General features: G+C 40.5%; 4 protein-coding genes and 3 long non-coding RNA genes across 13 annotated transcripts; 1 reads left to right on the top strand and 6 right to left on the bottom strand.

The window, feature by feature from the left end:
• Positions 1 to 195: 195 nt before the first annotated feature.
• LOC133953160 (CMRF35-like molecule 8) lies at positions 196 to 4,129 on the bottom strand. Its single transcript, XM_062386947.1, has 8 exons — positions 3,899 to 4,129; positions 3,748 to 3,804; positions 2,498 to 2,821; positions 2,048 to 2,362; positions 1,337 to 1,429; positions 1,096 to 1,191; positions 873 to 916; positions 196 to 783 (listed from the first exon to the last, which is right to left on the bottom strand). Exons 1-8 carry the CDS (start codon positions 3,942 to 3,944, stop codon positions 517 to 519), a joined length of 1,242 nt encoding a protein of 413 aa, XP_062242931.1. The 5' UTR covers positions 3,945 to 4,129; the 3' UTR covers positions 196 to 516.
• A 435-nt stretch (positions 4,130 to 4,564) lies between these two features.
• LOC133953821 (CMRF35-like molecule 8) lies at positions 4,565 to 7,416 on the bottom strand. 2 transcript variants are annotated; one of them, XM_062387936.1, is made up of 5 exons: positions 7,219 to 7,416; positions 6,417 to 6,722; positions 6,133 to 6,177; positions 5,810 to 5,917; positions 4,565 to 4,926 (listed from the first exon to the last, which is right to left on the bottom strand). In XM_062387936.1, exons 1-5 carry the CDS (start codon positions 7,307 to 7,309, stop codon positions 4,715 to 4,717), a joined length of 762 nt encoding a protein of 253 aa, XP_062243920.1. In that variant the 5' UTR covers positions 7,310 to 7,416; the 3' UTR covers positions 4,565 to 4,714. The 2 variants fall into 2 exon arrangements, with proteins under 2 accessions (XP_062243920.1, XP_062243919.1); XM_062387935.1 differs by having other exon boundaries at positions 6,001 to 6,177; positions 7,219 to 7,414.
• A 189-nt stretch (positions 7,417 to 7,605) lies between these two features.
• On the bottom strand, positions 7,606 to 11,416 carry LOC133953820 (uncharacterized). The gene is made up of 6 exons (XM_062387934.1): positions 11,142 to 11,416; positions 10,290 to 10,592; positions 9,875 to 10,051; positions 9,684 to 9,791; positions 8,567 to 8,762; positions 7,606 to 8,085 (listed from the first exon to the last, which is right to left on the bottom strand). Exons 1-6 carry the CDS (start codon positions 11,176 to 11,178, stop codon positions 8,016 to 8,018), a joined length of 891 nt encoding a protein of 296 aa, XP_062243918.1. The 5' UTR covers positions 11,179 to 11,416; the 3' UTR covers positions 7,606 to 8,015.
• Positions 11,417 to 11,611: 195 nt separating this feature from the next.
• Positions 11,612 to 13,465, bottom strand: LOC133953955 (uncharacterized). Of its 3 annotated transcripts, none has more exons than XR_009920732.1 (5): positions 13,237 to 13,465; positions 12,994 to 13,147; positions 12,748 to 12,780; positions 12,600 to 12,641; positions 11,612 to 12,068 (listed from the first exon to the last, which is right to left on the bottom strand). It is a non-coding gene; the product is annotated as an uncharacterized LOC133953955 (long non-coding RNA). The 3 variants fall into 3 exon arrangements; XR_009920733.1 differs by having other exon boundaries at positions 12,748 to 12,777; XR_009920731.1 differs by lacking the exon at positions 12,994 to 13,147 and having other exon boundaries at positions 13,237 to 13,461.
• An 806-nt stretch (positions 13,466 to 14,271) lies between these two features.
• Positions 14,272 to 19,497, bottom strand: LOC133953817 (transmembrane domain-containing protein TMIGD3-like). Of its 4 annotated transcripts, none has more exons than XM_062387931.1 (6): positions 19,252 to 19,461; positions 18,412 to 18,714; positions 18,147 to 18,191; positions 17,854 to 17,961; positions 15,762 to 15,844; positions 14,272 to 14,956 (listed from the first exon to the last, which is right to left on the bottom strand). In XM_062387931.1, the coding sequence occupies exons 1-6, from the start codon at positions 19,295 to 19,297 to the stop codon at positions 14,711 to 14,713; spliced, it is 831 nt and encodes a 276-aa protein (XP_062243915.1). In that variant the 5' UTR covers positions 19,298 to 19,461; the 3' UTR covers positions 14,272 to 14,710. The 4 variants fall into 4 exon arrangements, with proteins under 4 accessions (XP_062243915.1, XP_062243914.1, XP_062243917.1 ...); XM_062387930.1 differs by having other exon boundaries at positions 18,042 to 18,191; positions 19,252 to 19,459; XM_062387933.1 differs by lacking the exons at positions 14,272 to 14,956; positions 15,762 to 15,844 and adding an exon at positions 16,086 to 16,599 and having other exon boundaries at positions 19,252 to 19,497.
• Positions 16,954 to 17,439, top strand: LOC133953818 (uncharacterized). The gene is made up of 3 exons (XR_009920725.1): positions 16,954 to 17,023; positions 17,103 to 17,199; positions 17,310 to 17,439. It is a non-coding gene; the product is annotated as an uncharacterized LOC133953818 (long non-coding RNA).
• A 206-nt stretch (positions 19,498 to 19,703) lies between the features above and the next one.
• LOC133953816 (uncharacterized) lies at positions 19,704 to 21,514 on the bottom strand. Its single transcript, XR_009920723.1, has 4 exons — positions 21,346 to 21,514; positions 20,857 to 20,889; positions 20,709 to 20,750; positions 19,704 to 20,183 (listed from the first exon to the last, which is right to left on the bottom strand). It is a non-coding gene; the product is annotated as an uncharacterized LOC133953816 (long non-coding RNA).
• Positions 21,515 to 21,683: the final 169 nt, after the last annotated feature.

The raw sequence follows: 21,683 nt of genomic DNA, 5'->3' as shown, positions 1-21,683 counted from the left end.
CAAATTAAAACTCCAGGACAACAGAAGGGGACTTCAAAGTATGGGATGCATATTTGATCATTTATATCATATAAAATATGTCATCAATATAGTTTAAGATCGTTTTTCAGTGTGTTTCCTGGTGCGATACGATCGCGTCAAGCGCAAAAAATAGACTCGACGCCGAAACGATCGCTGCACGGCGCGAGGTAGCCTTGGCGCAGCGCAGCGTTTCGTTTCAACCTCCGGTGTGACCCGCACACAGTTTTAACATGGGAGTGGATGGGAGCCAGCTGTTATTTAAGGCTTGATGCTGCGCTGAAGCGTCCGGTATGAACCCGGCGTTAGTAAATAACTCACAATGCGTTGCTTAACATACGTCACATACTACGTTGCTCTGATTGGTTGTAGGTCTATCCAATTGAGCGAAGAGGAATTTTATTTCCTGGTCAGTTGAAACACGCCCCATAATCACAGCCCAATGGAGCGGTCTCAGACTCACATTCTGACTAGAATTGTGAGTCTGACAACGTCAAGCTAGTAGAGAGTAGGACGATGGGTGCCATCCTGAGTCATTCTGACAGATGAGTATTCACAGGCCGAGAAAACATTTTGATCAGTGTCAGGATGTGGATTTCTGTCTGTGGAGACTGTGTCAGCTTCCTGCTGGAAACTGACACTGGCATAGTGGAGCTGCTCTGCAGGGAGGTTGACGAGGGCATAAGCAGACAGAGTTGTATCTCCAGAGCTTGGCCCCTGGTTGCGTTCCTTAATCTCCTCATACACTCGATCATTGTGATTTTCCTTGGGAGGAAGAGGGGAGCGACAGATGTGACGGATGCAGGTTTTACATATACTTCGCAAAAGTGAAATAATAGTAGGTTCATATGCACCTCTAAGTTTTGTCCAGCATTTGTGCTCTGCATTGTGGATCCCCCTGCAGGATGTGCAAAGACATAATGAGCAAGTTAGGCTTTTCTTTATTAATTTCAAATATTAATTAGACTCCTAAATTACACAGCATTCAAGACAAAACAAACAGATGAGCAAATGAAAAGTTTGTATGTATATATGGGGTTTTACATGTTAGTGTTCATGCTTCTGTTCTTTCCTCACCTTGTGTCCTGCAGAGTTTAGGTACGAACACTATCAGCACGATCCCAACTGTCACCAACAACGCCAGACACGTTACCGTAACACCAATAATCCTGCCTGCAACCACGACACAACAGGAGACACAGCTTGATGACACATGCAGGCAGCACAGGACATGTCAGTGAGTGTTTGTGTAGGAGAAGTGAGTGTATATGATGGTTTCTTGTTTTTTTCTTTGCAGGAATCAAAGTGATGAGGTCACCAGAGAATGATGGGTCATGGAGGGTTGTTGTTGAAGATGGTGCTGCTGTTGTCTGCTGAGGTCCTGATTTTTTGGTCTTGATGTGTCTTTCATCTGTTGGCGGAGGGAAAAGAAGGGAGACATGAGGCACATTTCTTTGTGGAAACACACAGACACATGCACGCAAAACACGCACGCACACGCATGCACACATGCACACATGCAGCATACAGGCACACGCACACGCACACATGCACACACGCATACAGGCACACACACACGCACGCACACGCAGGCACACGCACACATGCACACGCATACAGGCACAGGGCACACACACACACACACACACACACACACACACACACACACACACACATACACTCACACTTACACATTATTGTACTTCTGATTCATTCCCTATTCACTTACCATACATTTAACCATCACTTCTTAGTGCTTTGAAAAATTAAGGACTGGCCTAAATGTTCTCCCTCTCCCAAAATGGGTACAAATACACACCCACACACAGTAACCAATTCTGAGGCACATACACATCCGTAGTAGTATTAAACTGCAGCTGGTGTTACCACCAGTTGTTGACAGAAAACTGAAAGAGTGAAAGTAGCTCCAGCACAAATATATTCCAATCAAATTATTTTACTCAATCTTGTTTGTATATGTACAAAAAGAATGTGTGTTACAGTGTTTCATGTTCCGCAGAGTACTCACCTGTGAAAAGATTGATTTTTGTGTAAGAAGCATTGTGCCATTTTCTGTCTGATCCACACCAGTACGTTCCAGAGTCGGCTGTGCTCGGATTTCGAATGTTCACGGTGAAGTGATTCAATCTTTGGTTGTCCCGTATAGAGAACCTGCCTTTAACCCCATTTATTTCACCTTTTGTTGTCTGTATTAACTCCACACAGTTGAGAGGAGTCTCCCCCTTGCACAGGTATTTTATATTGTTCTTATGGGAGACTGGGTAGGGACATTCAATTTGTGCCACTTCATCAGTATGAGTCCCTTTTGGTGTTTTATTTGTGTCTGAAAAAATATAAAAATAAATACATTCACTCCTCTATACACAAAATAATGTTTTTAGTGGAGTTCTGTGTGTAAAAGATTGTGTTTTGTTGGTGAGATTGGAAACAGGGTTATTCAAATCAGATGAATACTTACTCACGATATGGAGATGGATCTGAGTTAAACATTTTGTGAAGTTGTCATTAACTGTTCTCTTAGCACATTGGTATCTTCCAGTATCCTCCTCCACCGCCTTGGATATCATCACAGTGTAGAAGCCCTGGTCTTTATGGTCTGTCAAAGAAAACCTGCCTTTCCTAGTCTCGGGTGAAGTGTGCATTGAAATCAAATCTGTCCCACCAGAGTCTGGATTTTCTCGGTAGAAGTATTTGACGCTGCTTTCTCCAGTTAGACGGTACGTGCAGTTGATTCTAACAGAGTCTCCAATAAATGCCGTGTGCCACTCTGGTTCGTTGACACCTGCCGGAGAAATGTAGCATGACTGGGTGGGAACAGAAGGCGGAACTTTGCCCATACCCTCATACATGAATCTCAATGTCTTTACATTACAAAACCAGAACGTTTGAATCTAACTGAAACATATTCTTATTTTTCATGTTTTATTTTCATTATAATACAACTCTTAGTAGCAGTTGTTGTCGTTGTAGTAGTATCATTCAGTTTTACCATATTTTTTTCGTTGTCTTCAATTTCTTTTCATTACAATTGTTCATTTTCATTCTATTAAATAAATGTCATATTGCATTGCAAATGTTAGAATGCAATTGCATTTGGGGTGGGGGGGGGGTCCTTTATGTATGAAAAAGTACATGCTCAATGAAGACATAAAAAACAATGTTCACCCTAGAACCTGGGGTCTCACTGAGTTGGAAAGGTTCATGGAAACCTGTGGTGTCTTTGGTAATCAAGGAAAAGCAATTCAGTTAGTAACTTTGTGTGTCTGTGTGTGAGTGTTTGATCAAAGAATACACAAATTACGGACTTATTCAAATCTTGTCACGCATCTCGAGCAAAGCCCCGCCCAGTTGAAACTGAGACGCACACATAAACCCAAATGTGGAACTAATGAAATGGGCACAATTTGTTGTATACAAAATGATTTCAGGGCATTTCAGTAAACAGTGTTAAATATCATTATGCATTAATAAGTATCATGGTACTGGTACTAATATTGGCATGTACTGGTGCTATGTATCACAATTCAGACAAATCAAAGTTTTTATGCGATATTGTTGATTGCAAAGTCACTGTAGCGGCTAGATAAAGGCAGGAAATTATATAACTGTTTCCTTTGATGAGTAGATATTTGAAATATTTCAACATATTTCCTCAGATATGTACTCAAGTAGTCATTTTATCTTTCATCAGGTCTTTATTGTACTTACATGCCATCTTGTCATCTTCTCCTTTACTTCCTGTTACAGACAGAGTAGTCGCAACAGCTGTCGTAAGAAATGCAAGAAAACAACGGGTTTCAGCCGGAATTCATCTCACACTCAACAGACACAAAAACAAACAGTATATAGAGCATATTACCTGTCATTAGGCAGATGAAAAACTGAGGTGATATTCTCTTTGGCATGGTCCAGGTTATTACAAATGTAATATAATTTGAATCTTAACTATGTCAGATATTGAGTTCAATTTCTCAACAGCCAAAATACTCTGATCTTCCTGTTTTACTCTCTCTTCACTCTTCTGTGCTTTATAATTAAAAACATCCGCCTTTAGAAATGAGGATGTAAGTATTTTTGTGTTGAGTAAGGGTGTGACACAAACAGAAGGGCAGAGGAGGATGACAGAAAAAGAGAGGTGGCTCCTAGCCAATTGAATTCCAGTGTTAAAAAATGTAACCATGCACTGGTAACAATTTAACAAACGTTAACTCAGTAGGCTGTGTGTCAAACAAATGTCAAGTTAGAATGTGAGGCAGAAAAAACACACAGGAAGCCTGGTTTTCTCAGCTTCTTGAAGTGAACCATGTTTTATACAACCTCAACCTCTGTGTGTCCTTCTGTGTTCACCAGATGGTTCATAGCAGAAAAACAAATATCCCCCCTTGCATGTCGTGTGTGTGGGACCAATAAATACCTTTACCTCATTCAAGCTGTGTGTGTGCGCACACGTGAGTGTTTGTTGTTGGTGATTCATTTCTTCACCAATTCTTTGAAATACAAAATTGCACTCACAAGACAATCTCTTTTATCTTTTATTTTATTGAGGTTAAATTAAAAAGCATTTCTAAATAGTTTTTCTCCTTGTCACAATATATACTGTATATATCTGCAAGGGGAGGGTACCTACAACACATATTGTTACTGCACATGACTGTGAACATATTCAGAACGAAGTTTAGAGGTTACAATACAAGTCTGATTCCTCCATTGGGATGTGTCTGATGGTGGAGTATGTGACCTCTGCAGGGTGAAGTGGGACACCTCTGCAGTCTGCAGGCGTGAGGAAGTTGACAGTGGAGTAAAACAAGTCATCTGATTGGTCCCTGCTGTTGTGGCCGTTTCCACTCAGACTGGACGGTGATGCATAGTAAGTGTTGTCCTGCATTCCTGTGTGAATACATTGACAAGGTTTTAGATGCCTGCGAAGTAAAAACTGTAGTTCTCACTTTGACTCACTGAAAAATTGTCAATATTTATACTGGCCATGATTCTACAATAAAAGCAGCAATTAACCAAAATAAGTAGAATACATTGCCATCTAGTTCATGTCATCTTTTTTTATGCATTATGCACTTTACCAATATTCTCTCAATTGTATTTATTTTAACCAGAAAAAACAACATTTTCAAGAGGGTTGTGTCCATGCAGACAAAGGGAGAACTTGCAAACTATGAAGACCCAAGTCAAGCTAGAATTCAAACTGCTCCACCATGCCGCCCCAACCCTAGATAAATTAGGATGAATCCTATTATTCGACTTTGTGTTCACTCCAATAAGGGTCAAAGTATTGATCTGATAATGAAAATGCTGTCTGAGCCTTGTATTTCTTCTTGATGAGCAGAAAATAAAATAAATGGTTGGATGTAGCCTTAAAATATGTTTACCTATGATCTACTAGCTTAGGTCTGTGCCAGGACTGGAGTCTGGTGAGTTCCATTCTCAGCGCTGATTGGCTTTCATGACATGGCCTCACATTAATTTTTTGTTGAAGTTCAAATGCAAAACTTTGTCTCATCACATGAAAACTTCCCTTTTTTGCGTTAGGTGTGAATGCAGCTGCATGACACATCCCGAGTGTTTTTTTTGTGGTGGTTGCCAGGGCGCTTCTACGTGGTTGCTACGGCTCTCTGCCACAGAGCGTCAGGAGGTGAAAGCAGGTGCTTGTAATAGTGTTCAGGCCTGGTTGTTCCCATACCAATGCATATTCTGGGCGTAATATGAAACTGCCATCATACAATATAAACCTAGTTCCATTAGTTTGTATCTTTACCAGAGGTGGTGCTGATTTCTTTCTTTTGATGTTTGTAGAAGATCAGCAGCACCACCGCCAGAGCCAGCACAGCCCCCCCGAGGCCTCCTCCGATGTACACCAGCTTCCCTGGAGAAAGAAAACAACATCATGTCTCAGTGAAGACACAGCACTCAGGACTCTGTCTCTCACACACATGTATATCTACACACCTCCAGACTCTGACTTATTAGAACGTGCTACATTTGTGGTAGATGCAGGACATGTTGCAGTTGTAGTAGATGCAGGACGTGTTGCAGTTGTAGTAGATGTAGGACGTGTTGCAGTTGTAGTAATTGCTTCACCTCTAGTTGATTGAGAGAAGTCATCATCAGGCTCCTTTGTTTTTCCTGAAAGAAAGAAAGAGAAACAGACAGAGAGATGTTTATTTTGTTCCTTGTCTCGTTTCTGTTACAGCCTCTCACTTCTTTCCTGTTGCGAAAAAGAGAAAATCAGTTTGAAACAGACGCTTTTGTGAAATGTCGATCACATTTTGGTGAAAAGGAAATAGAATAAAGGTTAAAGTGATAAAGTGATGATGAATGACGACGTCATAAAAACAGATCCGTACAGCGGGGACCCAACTCACCCTTTGGGACTGTGAGGACGACTTTTTGGAACGTGTCCCAAGCAAAAACTCTGTCTATTCCACACCAGTAGGTTCCTGCGTCGCCCTCTGTCAGACGAGAGATGGTCACGTAGAACGTGTTTCCTTTATCTGTGATACTGTATCTGCCTTTACTTTTTTCGCTGCTCTTTATTAGGACGTCTTCATCCCTACAAGGCGCTTTGCAGAAATATTTGACGTTCTTATATGCAATAGAGTGAGAGCATGTAATTATGACGTCTCCACCCAGCTCTCCTTTTACAGTTATAGCTTCAGTTTTCCAGAATCCTGCACAAGACACAGAGACAGCAACAAAAGTCACATCTCCATTCAGCCTTCAACAACTATTTTCTATAAACTCTCATGTCAATAGATTCACTCCTGTAAAGCAGTGGTCCCCATTAACGTTCCCTATGTGGAAGTTGTTGGTAGTTCATTCTTTCATTTGAGTATTTCTATAAACCCCTTATAGATATATAAATCAATATTTCACAAAAAAAGTTAAAGTTTGGAAAAATTATTTGAATTATACTTTATATATTTTATACTTTTTGTTATCTAAACAGCTTCAACAGTAATCACAAATCTCCAAATCTCATCCCGGCTTTCGTCAAAACACTTTAAAAGTCGACAGAGTTCATAGTTGAGAATGAAACTCAACAGCAAGGCAACAGAAAGTGTTGCTTTAAGAATTAGGAAGGGTGACAATGAAAGGTTGTGAGTGTGTTTGCTAAAACAAAGACATAAAACACAAACTCAGACGAGTCAATCTCAGGGAACTTACCTCCTGCAAGAATCAGAATGAGGAAAACCTGTTCCATGCTATTAATACGTCTTTGTCCCTTTTCCTTTTCTGATCTCAACGCTGGTTTCATGTCTTTGTAACTGTCCTCAAATTAATGACAACTCTGGGTTTCCTCTTTGCTTTTGCACTTCCTGTGTTTCAGTAACTTCCTCTGTTTTAACCTCACTCTGAAACCACTTAGAACATGTGAGAAGGGGCACAGCATCCCTCCGATCTGCCACCTGGCTCACTGGGAATGTTACGGGACAGTAACAGATAGCTTTTTTTATAATTACAATTTATCTCATATCTCGGCTCCCTTATCTCTGTCATGCAAAATTACATTTTTTGATCTAGAAATAACAAAACACAACATTACAACTCCTGAATTGCTGAATTTTGAATTTATTATAGTTTACGAACAGTTTAGGTTCATTCAAAACGTATAAAATATGTGTGTTTTGGCCACATATTTATGTATTAAAACTCTATAAGCACCAAGGTATCTCAGAAAGTAGAGAGTTATAATTGATGATTTAAGGTGCTGTCTAAAGATTTAGAAACAAGACCCAAGTTGTAAACAAACTGATTGGTATCAACAGTTCATCTGCATGGGTCCATCTTCGGGACAGCAGAGCGCGTGATAAACATGATCCTCCAACTGGCTGAGATACAGATGTTGGTACTGGCAGACGTGGCCTCCTACATCCACATCAGCATATTCGCCGAGACTGGCAGCGGATTCCCGGTGCTTTGACGTGGAGTTGAGGCAGAGGTCAGGAGGTACAGGGGGTGTCTCATTTGACCATTATGTTTTCAAGCCCCTCCCATTCCCCCCTTGCCATGAAGGAGAAGTTGGTTCTGGTGCTGTGGAAAGTATGTTTTTTCACAAAAATGTGTTTTTTGCATGTAAAAGTACATTTTCTTGCTTTGAACTTAATCAACTGTTGTGTCAAAACAAATTGAATCAAGTAGAAAAACTTATATCATACATGTTGGTGAACTTCCAACATATAAAACCATGTGATTGATGCTAGCTGAAATTTATTTGAATTGCTAAGAGATGTTGTTTTTTCTAAAACGGTGGCTGTGGGGTAAAGTGAGACAAATGCCTGCCATGAAGCACAAGTTAAGTTTAGTCTTAAAACATATTCTAGTGTTATATTACATTATTTATATTTATTTTTAATGTCATAAACATTGTCTTCATCCTCACAAGGGTCTTTGCTCGTTTTTTCTCCTTGTCACAATATATATATATCTCTGCAAGCGGAGGGTACCTACAACACATATTGTTACTGCACATGACTGTGAACATATTCAGAACGGAGTTTAGAGGTTACAATACAAGTCTGATTCCTCCATTGGGATGTGTCTGATGGTGGAGTATGTGACCTCTGCAGGGCGACATGGGACGCCTCTGCAGTCTGCGGGCGTGTTGGAGTTGACAGTGGAGTAAAACAATTCATCTGATTGGTCCCTGCTGTTGTGGCCGTTTCCACTCAGACTGGACGGTGATGCATAGTAAGTGTTGTCCTGCATTCCTGTGTGGAGAGTGATGATACATTGACAAGGTTTTAAATGCCTGCTAAGTAAAAACTGTATTTCTTACTTTGACTTACTGAAAAATTGTCAATATTTATACTGGCCTGATTCTACAATAAAACCAGCAATTAACCAAAATAAGTAGAATACATTGCCATCTAGTTCATGTCATCTTTTTTTATGCATTATGCACTTTACCAATATTCTCTCAATTGTATTTATTTTAACCAGAAAAAACAACATTTTCAAGAGGGTTTTGTCCATGCAGACGAAGGGAGAACATGCAAACTATGAAGACCCAAGTCAAGCTGGAATTCAAACTGCTCCACCATGCCGCCCCAACCCTAGATAGATGAGGATGAATCCTATTATTCGACTTTGTGTTCACTCCAATAAGGGTCAAAGTATTGATCTGATAATGAAAATGCTGTCTGAGCCTTGTATTTCTTCTTCATGAGCAGAAATAAAATAAATGGTTGGATGTAGCCTTAAAATATGTTTACCTAGGATCTACTAGCTTGGGTCTGTGCCAGGACTGGAGTCTGGTGAGTTCCATTCTCAGCGCTGATTGGCTTTCACAACATGGCCACACATTCATTTTTTGTTGAAGTTCAAATGCAAAACTTTGTCTCATCACATGTAAACTTCCTTTTTTTGCGTTAGGTGTGAATGCAGCTGCATGACACATCCCGAGTGTTTTTTTTGTGCTGGTTGCCAGAGCGCTTCTACGTGGTTGCTACGGCTCTCTGCCACAGAGCGTCAGGAGGTGACAGCAGGTGCTTGTAATAGTGTTCAGGCCTGGTTGTTCCAATATCAATGCTGTTGTGTATCATTTGGCCATTGTGGTGATTCTGGGCGTAATATGAAACTGCCATCATGTAATATACTGTACCCCCTGTTCCATGAGTTTGTATCTTTACCAGAGGTGGTGCTGATTTCTTTCTTTTGATGTTTGTAGAAGATCAGCAGCACCACCGCCAGAGCCAGCACAGCCCCCCCGAGGCCTGCTCCGATGTATACCAGCTTCCCTGGAGAAAGAAAACGACATCATGTCTCAGTGAAGACACAGCACTCAGGACTCTGTCTCTCACACACATGTAAATCTACACACCTCCAGACTCTGACTTATTAGGACGTGCTGCAGTTGTAGTAAGTGGAGGACATGTTGCAGTTGTAGTAGATGCAGGACGTGTTGCAGTTGTAGTAGATGCAGGACGTGTTGCAAGTGCAGTAAATGCTTCACCTCTAGTTGATTGTGAAAAGTCATCTTCAGGGTCCTTTGTTTTTCCTGAAAGAAAGAAAGAGAAACAGACAGAGTGATGTTTATTTTGTTCCTTGTCTCGTTTCTGTTACAGCCTCTCACTTCTTTCCTGTTGCGAAAAAGAGAAAATCAGTTTGTAACAGACGCTTTTGTGAAATGTCAATCACATTTTGGTGAAAAGGAGATGGAATAAAGGTTAAAGTGATAAAGTGATGACGAATGACCACGTCATAAAACAGTTCCGTACAGCGGGGACTCAACTCACCCTTTACGACTGTGAGGACGACTTTTTGGAACGTGTCCAAACCAACTCTGTCTATTCGACACTGGTAGGTTCCTTTGTCGCCCTCTGTCAGACGAGAGATGGTCACTTTGAACGTGTTTCCTTTATCTGTGATACTGTATCTGCCTTTACTGCTTTCGCTGCTCTTTATTAGGACGTCTTCATTCCTACAAGGCGCCTTGCAGAAATATTTGACGTTCTTATATGCATTAGAGTGAGAGCATGTAATTGTGACGTCTCCACCCAGCTCTCCTTCTACAGTTATAGCTTCAGTTTTCCAGAATCCTGCACAAGACACAGAGACGGCAACAAAAGTCACATCTCCATTCAGCCTTCAACATATTTTACTATAAACTCTCATGTCAATAGATTCACTCCTGTAAAGCAGTGGTCCCCATTAACGTTGCCTATGTGGAAGTTGTTGGTAGTTCATTCTTTCATTTCAGTATTTCTAGAAACCCCTTATAGAAATATAAATGCAATATTTCACAAAAAAGCTAAAGTTTGGAAAAATTATTTGAATTATATTTTATATATTTTATACTTTTTGACCGTGACATTGTTTTTGTGGTTAGTAAAATCTGATTTCAAGCTGCACCCACTGTGTTATCTAAACAGCTTCAACAGCAACCACAAATCTCCAAATCTCCTCCCAGCTTCATCAAAACACTTTAAAAGTCGACAGAGTTCACAGTTGAGAATGAAACTCAACAGCAAGGCAACAGAAAGTGTTGCTTTAAGAATTAGGAAGGTGACAATGAAAGGTTGTGAGTGTGTTTGCTGAAAAAAAGACACAGAACACAAACTCAGACGAGTCAATCTCAGGGAACTTACCTCCTGCAAGAATCAGAATGAGGAAAACCTGTTCCATGCTATTAATACGTCTTTGTCCCTTTTCCTTTTTTTTATCTCAACGCTGGTTTCATGTCTTTGTAACTGTCCTCAAATTAATGAAAACTCTGGGTTTCCTCTTTGCTCTTGCACTTCCTGTGTTTCAGTAGCTTCCTCTGTTTTAACCTCACTCTGAAACCACTTAGAACATGTGAGAAGCGGCGCAGAACATGTGAGAAGGGGCACAGCATCCCTCCGATCTGCCACCTGGCTCACTGGGAATGTTACAGGACAGTGAATAACACTTTTATATACTATAATTTGGTTTATTTATATACATTGTATCTCATATCTAATTTGCCCTTCTTTGTGTCATGCAAAATTACATTTTTCATCTAGAAATAAAAGAACACGACATCACAACTCCTGAATTGTTGAATTTGGAATTTATTATAGTTAACAAACAGTTTAGGTTCATTCAAAACATATAAAACATTTGTGTTTTGGCCATAATATTATTAATATTCTATTAGCACGAAGGTATCTCAGAAAGTAGGAGGTTATAATTGACGATTTGAGGTGCTGTCTAAATATTTAGAAACAAGACCCAAGTTGTAAATAAACTGAGTGGTATCAACAGTTCATCTGCATGGGTCCATCTTTGGGACCACAGAGCGCGTGATAAACATGATCCTCCAACTGGCTGAGATCCAGATGTTGGTACTGGCAGACGTGGCCTCGTACATCCACTTCAGCATATTCGCCAAGACTGACAGTGGATTCCCGGTTCTTTGACATTGAGTGGGGGCAGAGGTCAGGAGGTGGCAGCGGTGGAGCTGAGAGAGCAGCACAGTCCGAAGATGAACAGGTGCAGCGGGGTTCAGGTTCAGTTCCCTCACCAGGCGTCATTGTCTCATAGTCTCCTGATGTCTGTGAAGGGAACAGAAACACGCCAACAGTGATCTGTGTCCAGTATGAGAGATCAAACTATTCTCTGTATGAGATTGTGTGTTTGCTTGCAAGGCAATGTGTTGTCTTTAACAGGGCAAAAACACATTAAAAATACTTTCACATGCACAGTGTAGACAGATATTAACACAAATGAGCGAATCCATTGGACTGCACCAAATGAACAGCTCTTCTTCTCTAAGTCTGTGTGATGTCTGATTGAGTCTAACTGGGAATCTCTGGCCGGATCTCTGGTGTTTAACAATGCATAAGAGACACAGTGTGAACAGACACACAAACAGTATGGCTGCCACACACATCGCTGCAGTCAGGAGCAGAGAAAAGTTAAGCTCTGCAGGAAAGAACGACAAGTACAATTACCTCCAAGAAGATTTACACACATTAGATTTTAATATTACAAATGCAAAGGGCACACACACACACACACACACACACACACACACACACACACACACGCACGCACGCACGCACATAGAAATATAAATCACTCACTGTCCACTTTTATGTCTTTGGTTGTTGTGGATACTTCATTTACTAAGAAGTGCCAAGACAAAATAAAGTATTTTTAATTTATTTATGATTTGTAAAAACAAATACATTAGAGACACACATGGAGATGTGCTGCTCAAATCTTACTCACTGTGATGAGTCCGATTTGTTGGAGGCTTTGCTGCTGCGTAAAAAGGTCGTTAAAAATATGAGTTAGTTCACAAAAACTTGCAACTTGTGCTGTTGTGATAACCTGAAACAAACAAGCTTCATAAACTCACATTTTCACAGGAATAGAAAGTTCGAAAAAGAGGAACATGAACCTGACTTAGTTCTAATTTACTGTCTGAATGGCCTGACATTTATACCCTGCAGGTTGACAGATCAAGACATTCACCTCTCTCTCTATCTATGTATCAGTAGATTGTCATTGTCGTCCTCACGGCAGAGGTACTTGGCGTTGCTCTGCCAGCTCTGTGGGTATTCACATGTGAAGCTGAACGTCTGACCCTCCACACCGGTCACGGTTCTGACGCTGACACTGATCAGAGCTGTCACAATGATGAACTCTGTTAGGTGTGAAGGTTTCTTTTGGTGACAACAGCTTAAAAGGTCTTAATGCAAAGAGGAATCAGCTTACCTGGGATTTGTATTGCTGTGATGATGACGGTCACAGTTGTTCTCCATCATGAGATCCCGGCTGCTCCCATCACTCCAAGTTTACCTACAGCTCACACTGTCACACTCTCTGCTGCTGTTGTGTTCAGTAAGGTGCTTTTCATGCCTCTTCCTCTTTTACAAACCTGTCCACCAATCCCACTCAACCTATGAAAGTGAAATGATGAACTTATTGTAACTCGTGTGACTCAAAAACCGACCATCTGTGTGTCCTCATGAACTCTATCCTACACCAGCACATCCTGGATTCAGTTCAGAGGATAGTGCAGGTTTAGTTTGTTCCATCCTGCAAGGCCGTCACATCTTCTATTATAATTCATCATGGTAAAGTAACACTCACACTCAAAGTCTTTTATCATACAGTTTGTGGTTCATTGGTGTAAATCCCTTTCTCTATGACACTAAGGTACAGTTGAGTTGGACACTTGGGTTCCAGGAATGGGGGGGGGACTGGGCTGCAGCTGTGACAAGGATCAACACAAGCTGAAGGATGTTTTTCAGAACGTGACAGTTCAATGTATTCTACCACTGACCTGCCAAGAATAAAAATAGAAAATAAATAAATGTTTTAAAAGTTTACTTAATTGACACTGGACATTAAAATTACTCAATAATTGAACTGTCATTGTTTTATAACGTACATTAATAATATCTGATCTCTAGAACAACAGATTAACGTTCCACCAATTGGAACTTGATTTAACAGGAATCTGATACGATAACACGTGTCTGCTGTAGAGGACTGGATCAGGAAGCTTTGTTCATTTCATCATTTCTTGCCTCTACTTTCATTACCCTATCTAAACAGGGTTTCATTGCTGGGATCCATTTCCCACCTCTCTTCTAGATATCACTTTTCCATTTTAACCTCAAGACAATACGTTTCATTGTCATGTGGAAATGTGAAATTCTTATTTGGTGTCTTTATTCATTTGGTAACTTGGAGTCACTAGAGTCTGAACTTTTAACATATAAGTATCAGTCCAACATGCAGGCTCAATTAAATTTTATTGTATTTTATGTAATTTATAAATTCATTACATTTATTTCATGCACAGAGCATTCTACAAAAAATTAAAAAAAACAATACAAAATAAGCAATGAGCAAAAGAAGTGAGTTTCATATCATCAACACAACACACAGAACATGTAGTTGTACATGTGTAGAAGCAGAGTGAGTCGTGCAGTTCAGCCTCATAAAAACTCCATAACAACACAAAAGACTCACAACTCTGGGATGAACTCAGGCTATTCAGACAAATCCAAGCCAAACCAAAGAGAGCAGGGCTTAGATTCAGTGGAACCACTGCAGGTTCTTTAGTAAACAACTGACACAGTGCTCAAACAGCTGTCTGTGGCTTTGATCAGAGCATTCCTCAGTGCTGCATGGGCATCTGTGTGTTTTCTGAGACGGCCATTGCCTTCTCTTTTTGATATCATGGGTGGTATACATATGCTGCAGATCTCTGAAGTGGTGCTGAGGACATTTGCAGCTGAATGTCTTGATTCTGTAGTACCTCTGGAGCAGCAGATGGTTTCACTGATATGAGGTGGCTGTATTCGACCTCTGTGTACACAGAAGTTGAAGGATCCTGTTTTGGGCGGTGAGCACCAGAGTTCTTCTCAGATAATCTTATCATCGATCGCACTTCTTTTGCAATGTCATCGTTCTCACTGTCGATCTGTGGAAAGGTGAAAAGAGAGAAATCTGCATGTCATTGTGTGTTTGACTCTGCACAGTCCTGAATGTAAAGATATTTGAGAGAAATAAGACAAAAAAATAAATAATTAATTTGTGTATTTTTTTCTCTATGCATTAAACATAAAGAACCATGTGGGGAGAGTGACTTTGGAAAACCCCTCCACATAAGGTGACCTCTGACACTGAAAATAACCTATCATTTTCTGCTTAGTTTGGTTTCCTGTCACCGTTAGATTAGATTCAACTTTATTGTCATTGCACAGTACTTATACAACGAAATGCAGTTTAGCGTCTAACCAGAAGTGCAAAAAAAGGAGTTAAAGTGCAGAGTATTTTGCGTATTTAAAATGGAATGCAAATAAAGGAAATATGTACTATAGCAAATATATATGGAATAGTACAGTATTAACAGGTATTGTATGATATAAAAACTATGAGCAGTAATAAAGGAAATAGTACAGTATTAACAAGTATTGTATGATATAAAAACTATGAGCAGTAATAAAGGAAATAGTACAGTATTAACAGGTATTGTATGATATAAGAACTATGAACAGTAAGTAATATATCTGAAATAGTCCAGTATTAACAGGTATTGTATGATATAATAACTTTAAGCAAGATAAATATATAAAAATATATAAATATGACAGGATAATACAGTAGTGAAAAAAGTAACAGTGTAGTGCAAGTGTTCAAATGTTCATTATCATCATGCGTCTCTATAAGGAGAAGGTTGTTCGGTCGTGTGGAGACTGATGTGTTATCAACTCTCGGTCTCATACCTCTCCTTCATCTGCACTAACGTCGTCTCTGCGTTTCCTGAACCTCGATTGTGAAAAGTCATCTTCAGGGTCTTGTTTTTTTTCTGAGAGAAAGAAAGAGAAACAGACAGAGTGATGTTTATTTAGTTCCTTGTATCGTTTCTGTTAAAGCCTCTCACTTCTTTCCTCTTGCGAAAAGAGAAGATCGGTTTGAAACAGACTCTTTTTTGAAATGTCTATCACATTTTGGTGAAAAGGAAATTAAGTGAAAAGTGATGATGAGCGACGACGTCATAAAAACATTTCAGTTCAGGGTCCCCCCTGTACAGTGGGGACTCAACTCACCCTTTACGACTGTGAGGAGAACTTCTTGGAAGTGTCAAAAGCAACTTTGTCTATTCCACACCAGTAGGTTCCTGTGTCGCCCTGTCAGACAAGAGTTGGTCACGTAGAACGTGTTTCCAGCATCTATGATACTGTATCTGCCTGTACTGATTCCGCTGTTTGTTATTAGGACGTCTTCATCCTCACAAGGGTCCTTGCTAGTTTTTTCTCCTTGTCACAATATATATATATCTCTGCAAGCGGAGGGTATTTACAGCACATATTGTTACTGCACATGACTGTGAACATATTCAGAACGGAGTTTAGAGGTTACAATACAAGTCTGATTCCTCCATTGGGATGTGTCTGATGGTGGAGTATGTGACCTCTGCAGGGCGACATGGGACGCCTCTGCAGTCTGCGGGCGTGTTGGAGTTGACAGTGGAGTAAAACAATTCATCTGATTGGTCCCTGCTGTTGTGGCCGTTTCCACTCAGACTGGACGGTGATGCATAGTAAGTGTTGTCCTGCATTCCTGTGTGAATACATTGACAAGGTTTTCACTGCCTGCGAAGTAAAAACTGTATTTCTCACTTTGACTGACTGAAAAATTGTCAATATTTATACTGGCCTGATTCTACAATAAAAGCAGCAATTAACAAAAATAAAGTAGAATACATTGCCATCTAGTTCATGTCATCTTTTTTTATGCATTATGCACTTTACCAATGTAGCGGGTCAGTTTTATACTTTTAGCACTGTCATTTTCCCCGCTCTGGATGTGTTAATTAACCTGACAGGACGGCAACTCCTATAGGCTGCGGGGAGGCGGAGGAGTTTATTTAGGGACACCTTAGCACTCTCCCTCGTCCTCTTTCTCTCTCCCCACTGCCGGTCCTGTGGGTGTGTGCGGACGTTTAGCGTGAGCGCAGCACGTGTGGTCGCAATTGTTTGTCGCGGTAAGTTGCTGGAAGTATATAATATTAACGGAGATCACAGAGAGAGTGTCCGCAAATTGTAACTGTAGTTTGTCCTTAGAGCCCAGCGTGAAGCTGTGTCTGTGTGCGAGTGTGTGCGACGGTGTCGGCGTCACCGTGGATGCACGCTGTTTCTGCTTTATTTTAATGAATTAAAGGTATGAGAGAAGGATGTGTTTTTATGTTTGTAAATGTTTTTAAATATTATAAATGTGTTTTTAAATTGTGTGACCTGACTATAACATGTTTGTTTTATGTGTCCATGCAGACGAAGGGAGAACATGCAAACTGTGAAGACCCAAGTCAAGCTAGAATTCAAACTGCTCCACCATGCCGCCCCAACCCTAGATAAATTAGGATGAATCCTATTATTCGACTTTGTGTTCACTCCAATAAGGGTCAAAGTATTGATCTGATAATGAAAATGCTGTCTGAGCCTTGTATTTCTTCTTCATGAGCAGAAAATAAAATAAATGGTTGGATGTAGACTTAAAATATGTTTACCTAGGACCTACTAGCTTGGGTCTGTGCCAGGACTGGAGTCTGGTGAGTTCCATTCTTAGCGCTTCCTTTTTTTGCGTTAGGTGTGAATGCAGCTGCATGACACATCCCGAGTGTTTTTTTTTTGTGGTGGTTGCCAGAGCGCTTCTACGTGGTTGCTACGGCTCTCTGACACAGAGCGTCAGGAGGTGACAGCAGGTGCTTGTAATAGTGTTCAGGCCTGGTTGTTCCCATACCAATGCATATTCTGGGCGTAATATGAAACTGCCATCATACAATATAAACCCTGTTCCATGAGTTTGTATCTTTACCAGAGGTGGTGCTGATTTCTTTCTTTTGATGTTTGTAGAAGATCAGCAGCACCACCGCCAGAGCCAGCACAGCCCCCCCGAGGCCTCCTCCGATGTACACCAGCTTCCCTGGAGAAAGGAAACATCATGTCTCAGTGATGACACAGCACTCAGGACTCTGTCTCTCACACACATGTATATCTACACACCTCCAGACTCTGACTTATTAGAACGTGCTACATTTGTAGTAAGTGGAGGACTTGTTGCAGTTGTAGTAGATGCAGGATGTGTTGCAGTTGCGGTAAATGCTTCACCTCTAGTTGATTGTGAGAAGTCATCATCAGGCTCCTTTGTTTTTCCTGAAAGAAAGAAAGAGAAACAGACAGAGTGATGTTTATTTTGTTCCTTGTCTCGTTTCTGTTAGACTCTCACTTCTTTCCTGTTGCGAAAAAGATATCGGTTTGAAACAGACGCTTTTGTAAAATGTTTCACATTTTGGTTAAAATTAAATGTAATAAAGGTTAAAGTGATAAAGTGATGACGAATAAAACAGTTCCGTACAGCGGGGACTCAACTCACCCTTTACGACTGTGAGGACGACTTCTTGGAACGTGTCCAAACCAACTCTTTCTACAAGACACTGGTAGGTTCCTGCGTCGCCCTCTGTCAGACGAGAGATGGTCACTTTGAACGTGTTTCCTTCATCTTTGATACTGTATCTGCCTTTACTGCTTTCGCTGCTCTTTATTAGGACGTCTTTATTCCTACAAGGCGCCTTGCAGAAATATTTGACGTTCTTATATGCATTAGAGTGAGAGCATGTAATTGTGACGTTTCGACCCAGCTCTCCTTTTACAGTTATAGCTTCAGTTTTCCAGAATCCTGCACAAGACACAGAGACAGCAACAAAAGTCACATCTCCATTCAGCCTTCAACATATTTTACTATAAACTCTCATGTCAATAGATAACGTTGCCTATGTGGAAGTTGTTGGTAGTTCATTCTTTAGTAGTTCATTCTTTCATTTGAGTATTTCTATAAACCCCTTATAGAAATATAAATGCAATATTTCACAAAAAAGCTAAAGTTTGGAAAAATTATTTGAATTATATTTTATATATTTTATACTTTTTGACCGTGACATTGTATTTGTGGTTAGTAAAAGCTGATTTCAAGCTGCACCCACTGTGTTATCTAAACAGCTTCAACAGCAACCACAAATCTCCACATCTCATCCCAGCTTCATCAAAACATTTTAAAAGCCAACAGAGTTCACAGTTGAGAATGAAACTCAACAGCAAGGCAACAGAAAGTGTTGCTTTAAGAATTAGGAAGGGTGACAATGAAAGGTTGTGAGTGTGTTTGCTGAAACAAAGACACAAAAAACAAACTCAGACGAGTCAATCTCAGGGAACTTACCTCCTGCAAGAATCAGAATGAGGAAAACCTGTTCCATGCTACTCATACGTCTTTGTCCCTTTTCCTTTTTTTTGATCTCAACGCTGGTTTCATGTCTTTGTAACTGTCCTCAAATTAATGACAACTCTGGGTTTCCTCTTTGCTCTTGCACTTCCTGTGTTTCAGTAGCTTCCTCTGTTTTAACCTCACTCTGAAACCACTTAGAACATGTGAGAAGGGGCACAGAACATGTGAGAAGGGGCACAGCATCCCTCCGATCTGCCACCTGGCTCACTGGGAATGTTACAGGACAGTGAATAACACTTTTATATACTATAATTTGGTTTATTTATATACATTGTATCTCATATCTAATTTGCCCTTCTTTGTGTCATGCAAAATTACATTTTTCATCTAGAAATAAAAGAACACGACATCACAACTCCTGAATTGTTGAATTTGGAATTTATTATAGTTAACAAACAGTTTAGGTTAATTCAAAACATATAAAACATTTGTGTTTTGGCCACATATAATATTATTAATATTCTATTAGCACGAAGGTATTTCAGAAAGTAGGAGGTTATAATTGACGATTTGAGGTGCTGTCTAAATATTTAGAATCAAGACCCAAGTTGTAAATAAACTGAGTGGTATCAACAGTTCATCTGCATGGGTCCATCTTTGGGACCACAGAGTGCGTGATACACATGATCCTCCAACTGGCTGAGATCCAGATGTTGGTACTGGCTGACGTGGCCTCGTACATCCACTTCAGCATATTCGCCAAGACTGACAGTGGATTCCCGGTTCTTTGACGTGGAGTGGGGGCAGAGGTCAGGAGGTGGCAGCGGTGGAGCTGAGAGAGCAGCACAGTCCGAAGATGAACAGGTGCAGCGGGGTTCAGGTTCAGTTCCCTCACCAGGCGTCATTGTCTCATAGTCCGCTGATGTCTGTGAAGGGAACAGAAACACGCCAACAGTGATCTGTGTCCAGTATGAGAGATCAAACTATTCTCTGTATGAGATTGTGTGTTTGCTTGCAAGGCAATGTGTTGTCTTTAACAAGGAAAAAACATTACAAATACTTTCACATGCACAGTGTAGACAGATATTAACACAAATGAGCGAATCCATTGGACTGCACCAAATGAACAGCTCTTCTTCTCTAAGTCTGTGTGATGTCTGATTGAGTCTAACTGGGAATCTCTGGCCGGATCTCTGGTGTTTAACAATGCATAAGAGACACAGTGTGAACAGACACACAAACAGTATGGCTGCCACACACATCGCTGCAGTCAGGAGCAGAGAAAAGTTAAGCTCTGCAGGAAAGAACGACAAGTACAATTACCTCCAAGAAGATTTACACACATTAGATTTTAATATTACAAATGCAAAGGGCACACACACACACACACACACACACACACACACACACACACACACACACGCACGCACATAGAAATATAAATCACTCACTGTCCACTTTTATGTCTTTGGTTGTTGTGGATACTTCATTTACTAAGAAGTGCCAAGACAAAATAAAGTATTTTTTATTTATTTATGATTTGTAAAAACAAATACATTAGAGACACACATGGAGATGTGCTGCTCAAATCTTACTCACTGTGATGATTCCGATTTGTTGGAGGCTTTGCTGCTGCGTAAAAAGGTCGTTAAAAATATGAGTTAGTTCACAAAAACTTGCAACTTGTGCTGTTGTGATAACCTGAAACAAACAAGCTTCATAAACTCACATTTTCACAGGAATAGAAAGTTCGAAAAAGAGGAACATGAACCTGACTTAGTTCTAATTTACTGTCTGAATGGCCTGACATTTATACCCTGCAGGTTGACAGATCAAGACATTCACCTCTCTCTCTATCTATGTATCAGTAGATTGTCATTGTCGTCCTCACGGCAGAGGTACTTGGCGTTGCTCTGCCAGCTCTGTAGGTATTCACATGTGAAGCTGAACGTCTGACCCTCCACACCGGTCACGGTTCTGACGCTGACACTGATCAGAGCTGTCACAATGATGAACTCTGTTAGGTGTGAAGGTTTCTTTTGGTGACAACAGCTTAAAAGGTCTTAATGCAAAGAGGTATCAGCTTACCTGCGATTTGTAATGCTGTGATGATGACGGTCACAGTTGTTCTCCATCATGAGATCCGGGCTGCTCCCATTACTCCCAGTTTACCTACAGCTCACACTGTCACACTCTCTGCTGCTGTTGTGTTCAGTAAGGTGCTTGTCATGCCTCTTCCTCTTTTACAAACCGGTCCACCAATCCCACTCAACCTATGAAAGTGAAATGATGAACTTATTGTAACTCGTGTGACTCAAAAACCGACCATCTGTGTGTCCTCATGAACTCTATCCTACACCAGCACATCCTGGATTCAGTTCAGAGGATAGTGCAGGTTTAGTTTGTTCCATCCTGCAAGGCCGTCA

Source organism: Platichthys flesus, chromosome 5 (genome assembly GCF_949316205.1).
Source record: "Platichthys flesus chromosome 5, fPlaFle2.1, whole genome shotgun sequence".
NCBI classification, from domain to species: domain Eukaryota; kingdom Metazoa; phylum Chordata; class Actinopteri; order Pleuronectiformes; family Pleuronectidae; genus Platichthys; species Platichthys flesus.
Note: the sequence above shows the minus strand (reverse complement) of the source record. Positions and strands in the feature narration are given on the sequence as shown.

Coding starts and splice junctions, on each gene's coding strand:
- LOC133953160 (XM_062386947.1), bottom strand. CDS start 3,944: ATGCCAAAGAGAATATCACCTCAGTTTTTCATCTGCCTAATGACAG. Junction 3,805..3,898: donor TTTCATCTGCCTAATGACAG/GTAATATGCTCT, acceptor TTCTTACGACAG/CTGTTGCGACTACTCTGTCT. Junction 1,192..1,336: donor CCATGACCCATCATTCTCTG/GTGACCTCATCA, acceptor TCGTGGTTGCAG/GCAGGATTATTGGTGTTACG.
- LOC133953817 (XM_062387930.1), bottom strand. CDS start 19,297: ATGAGTAGCATGGAACAGGTTTTCCTCATTCTGATTCTTGCAGGAG. Junction 18,192..18,411: donor CGTCCTCACAGTCGTAAAGG/GTGAGTTGAGTC, acceptor TCTTTCTTTCAG/GAAAAACAAAGGAGCCTGAT. Junction 14,957..15,761: donor TTAGTGCAGATGAAGGAGAG/GTATGAGACCGA, acceptor ACCTTTCCACAG/ATCGACAGTGAGAACGATGA.
- LOC133953821 (XM_062387935.1), bottom strand. CDS start 7,309: ATGAAACCAGCGTTGAGATCAGAAAAGGAAAAGGGACAAAGACGTATT. Junction 5,918..6,000: donor TAATAAGTCAGAGTCTGGAG/GTGTGTAGATAT, acceptor TTCTTTCTCCAG/GGAAGCTGGTGTACATCGGA. Junction 4,927..5,809: donor AGAAATCAGCACCACCTCTG/GTAAAGATACAA, acceptor GTATTCACACAG/GAATGCAGGACAACACTTAC.
- LOC133953820 (XM_062387934.1), bottom strand. CDS start 11,178: ATGGAACAGGTTTTCCTCATTCTGATTCTTGCAGGAG. Junction 9,792..9,874: donor TAATAAGTCAGAGTCTGGAG/GTGTGTAGATTT, acceptor TTCTTTCTCCAG/GGAAGCTGGTATACATCGGA. Junction 8,086..8,566: donor CCAATGGAGGAATCAGACTT/GTATTGTAACCT, acceptor TACTTTCCACAG/CACCAGAACCAACTTCTCCT.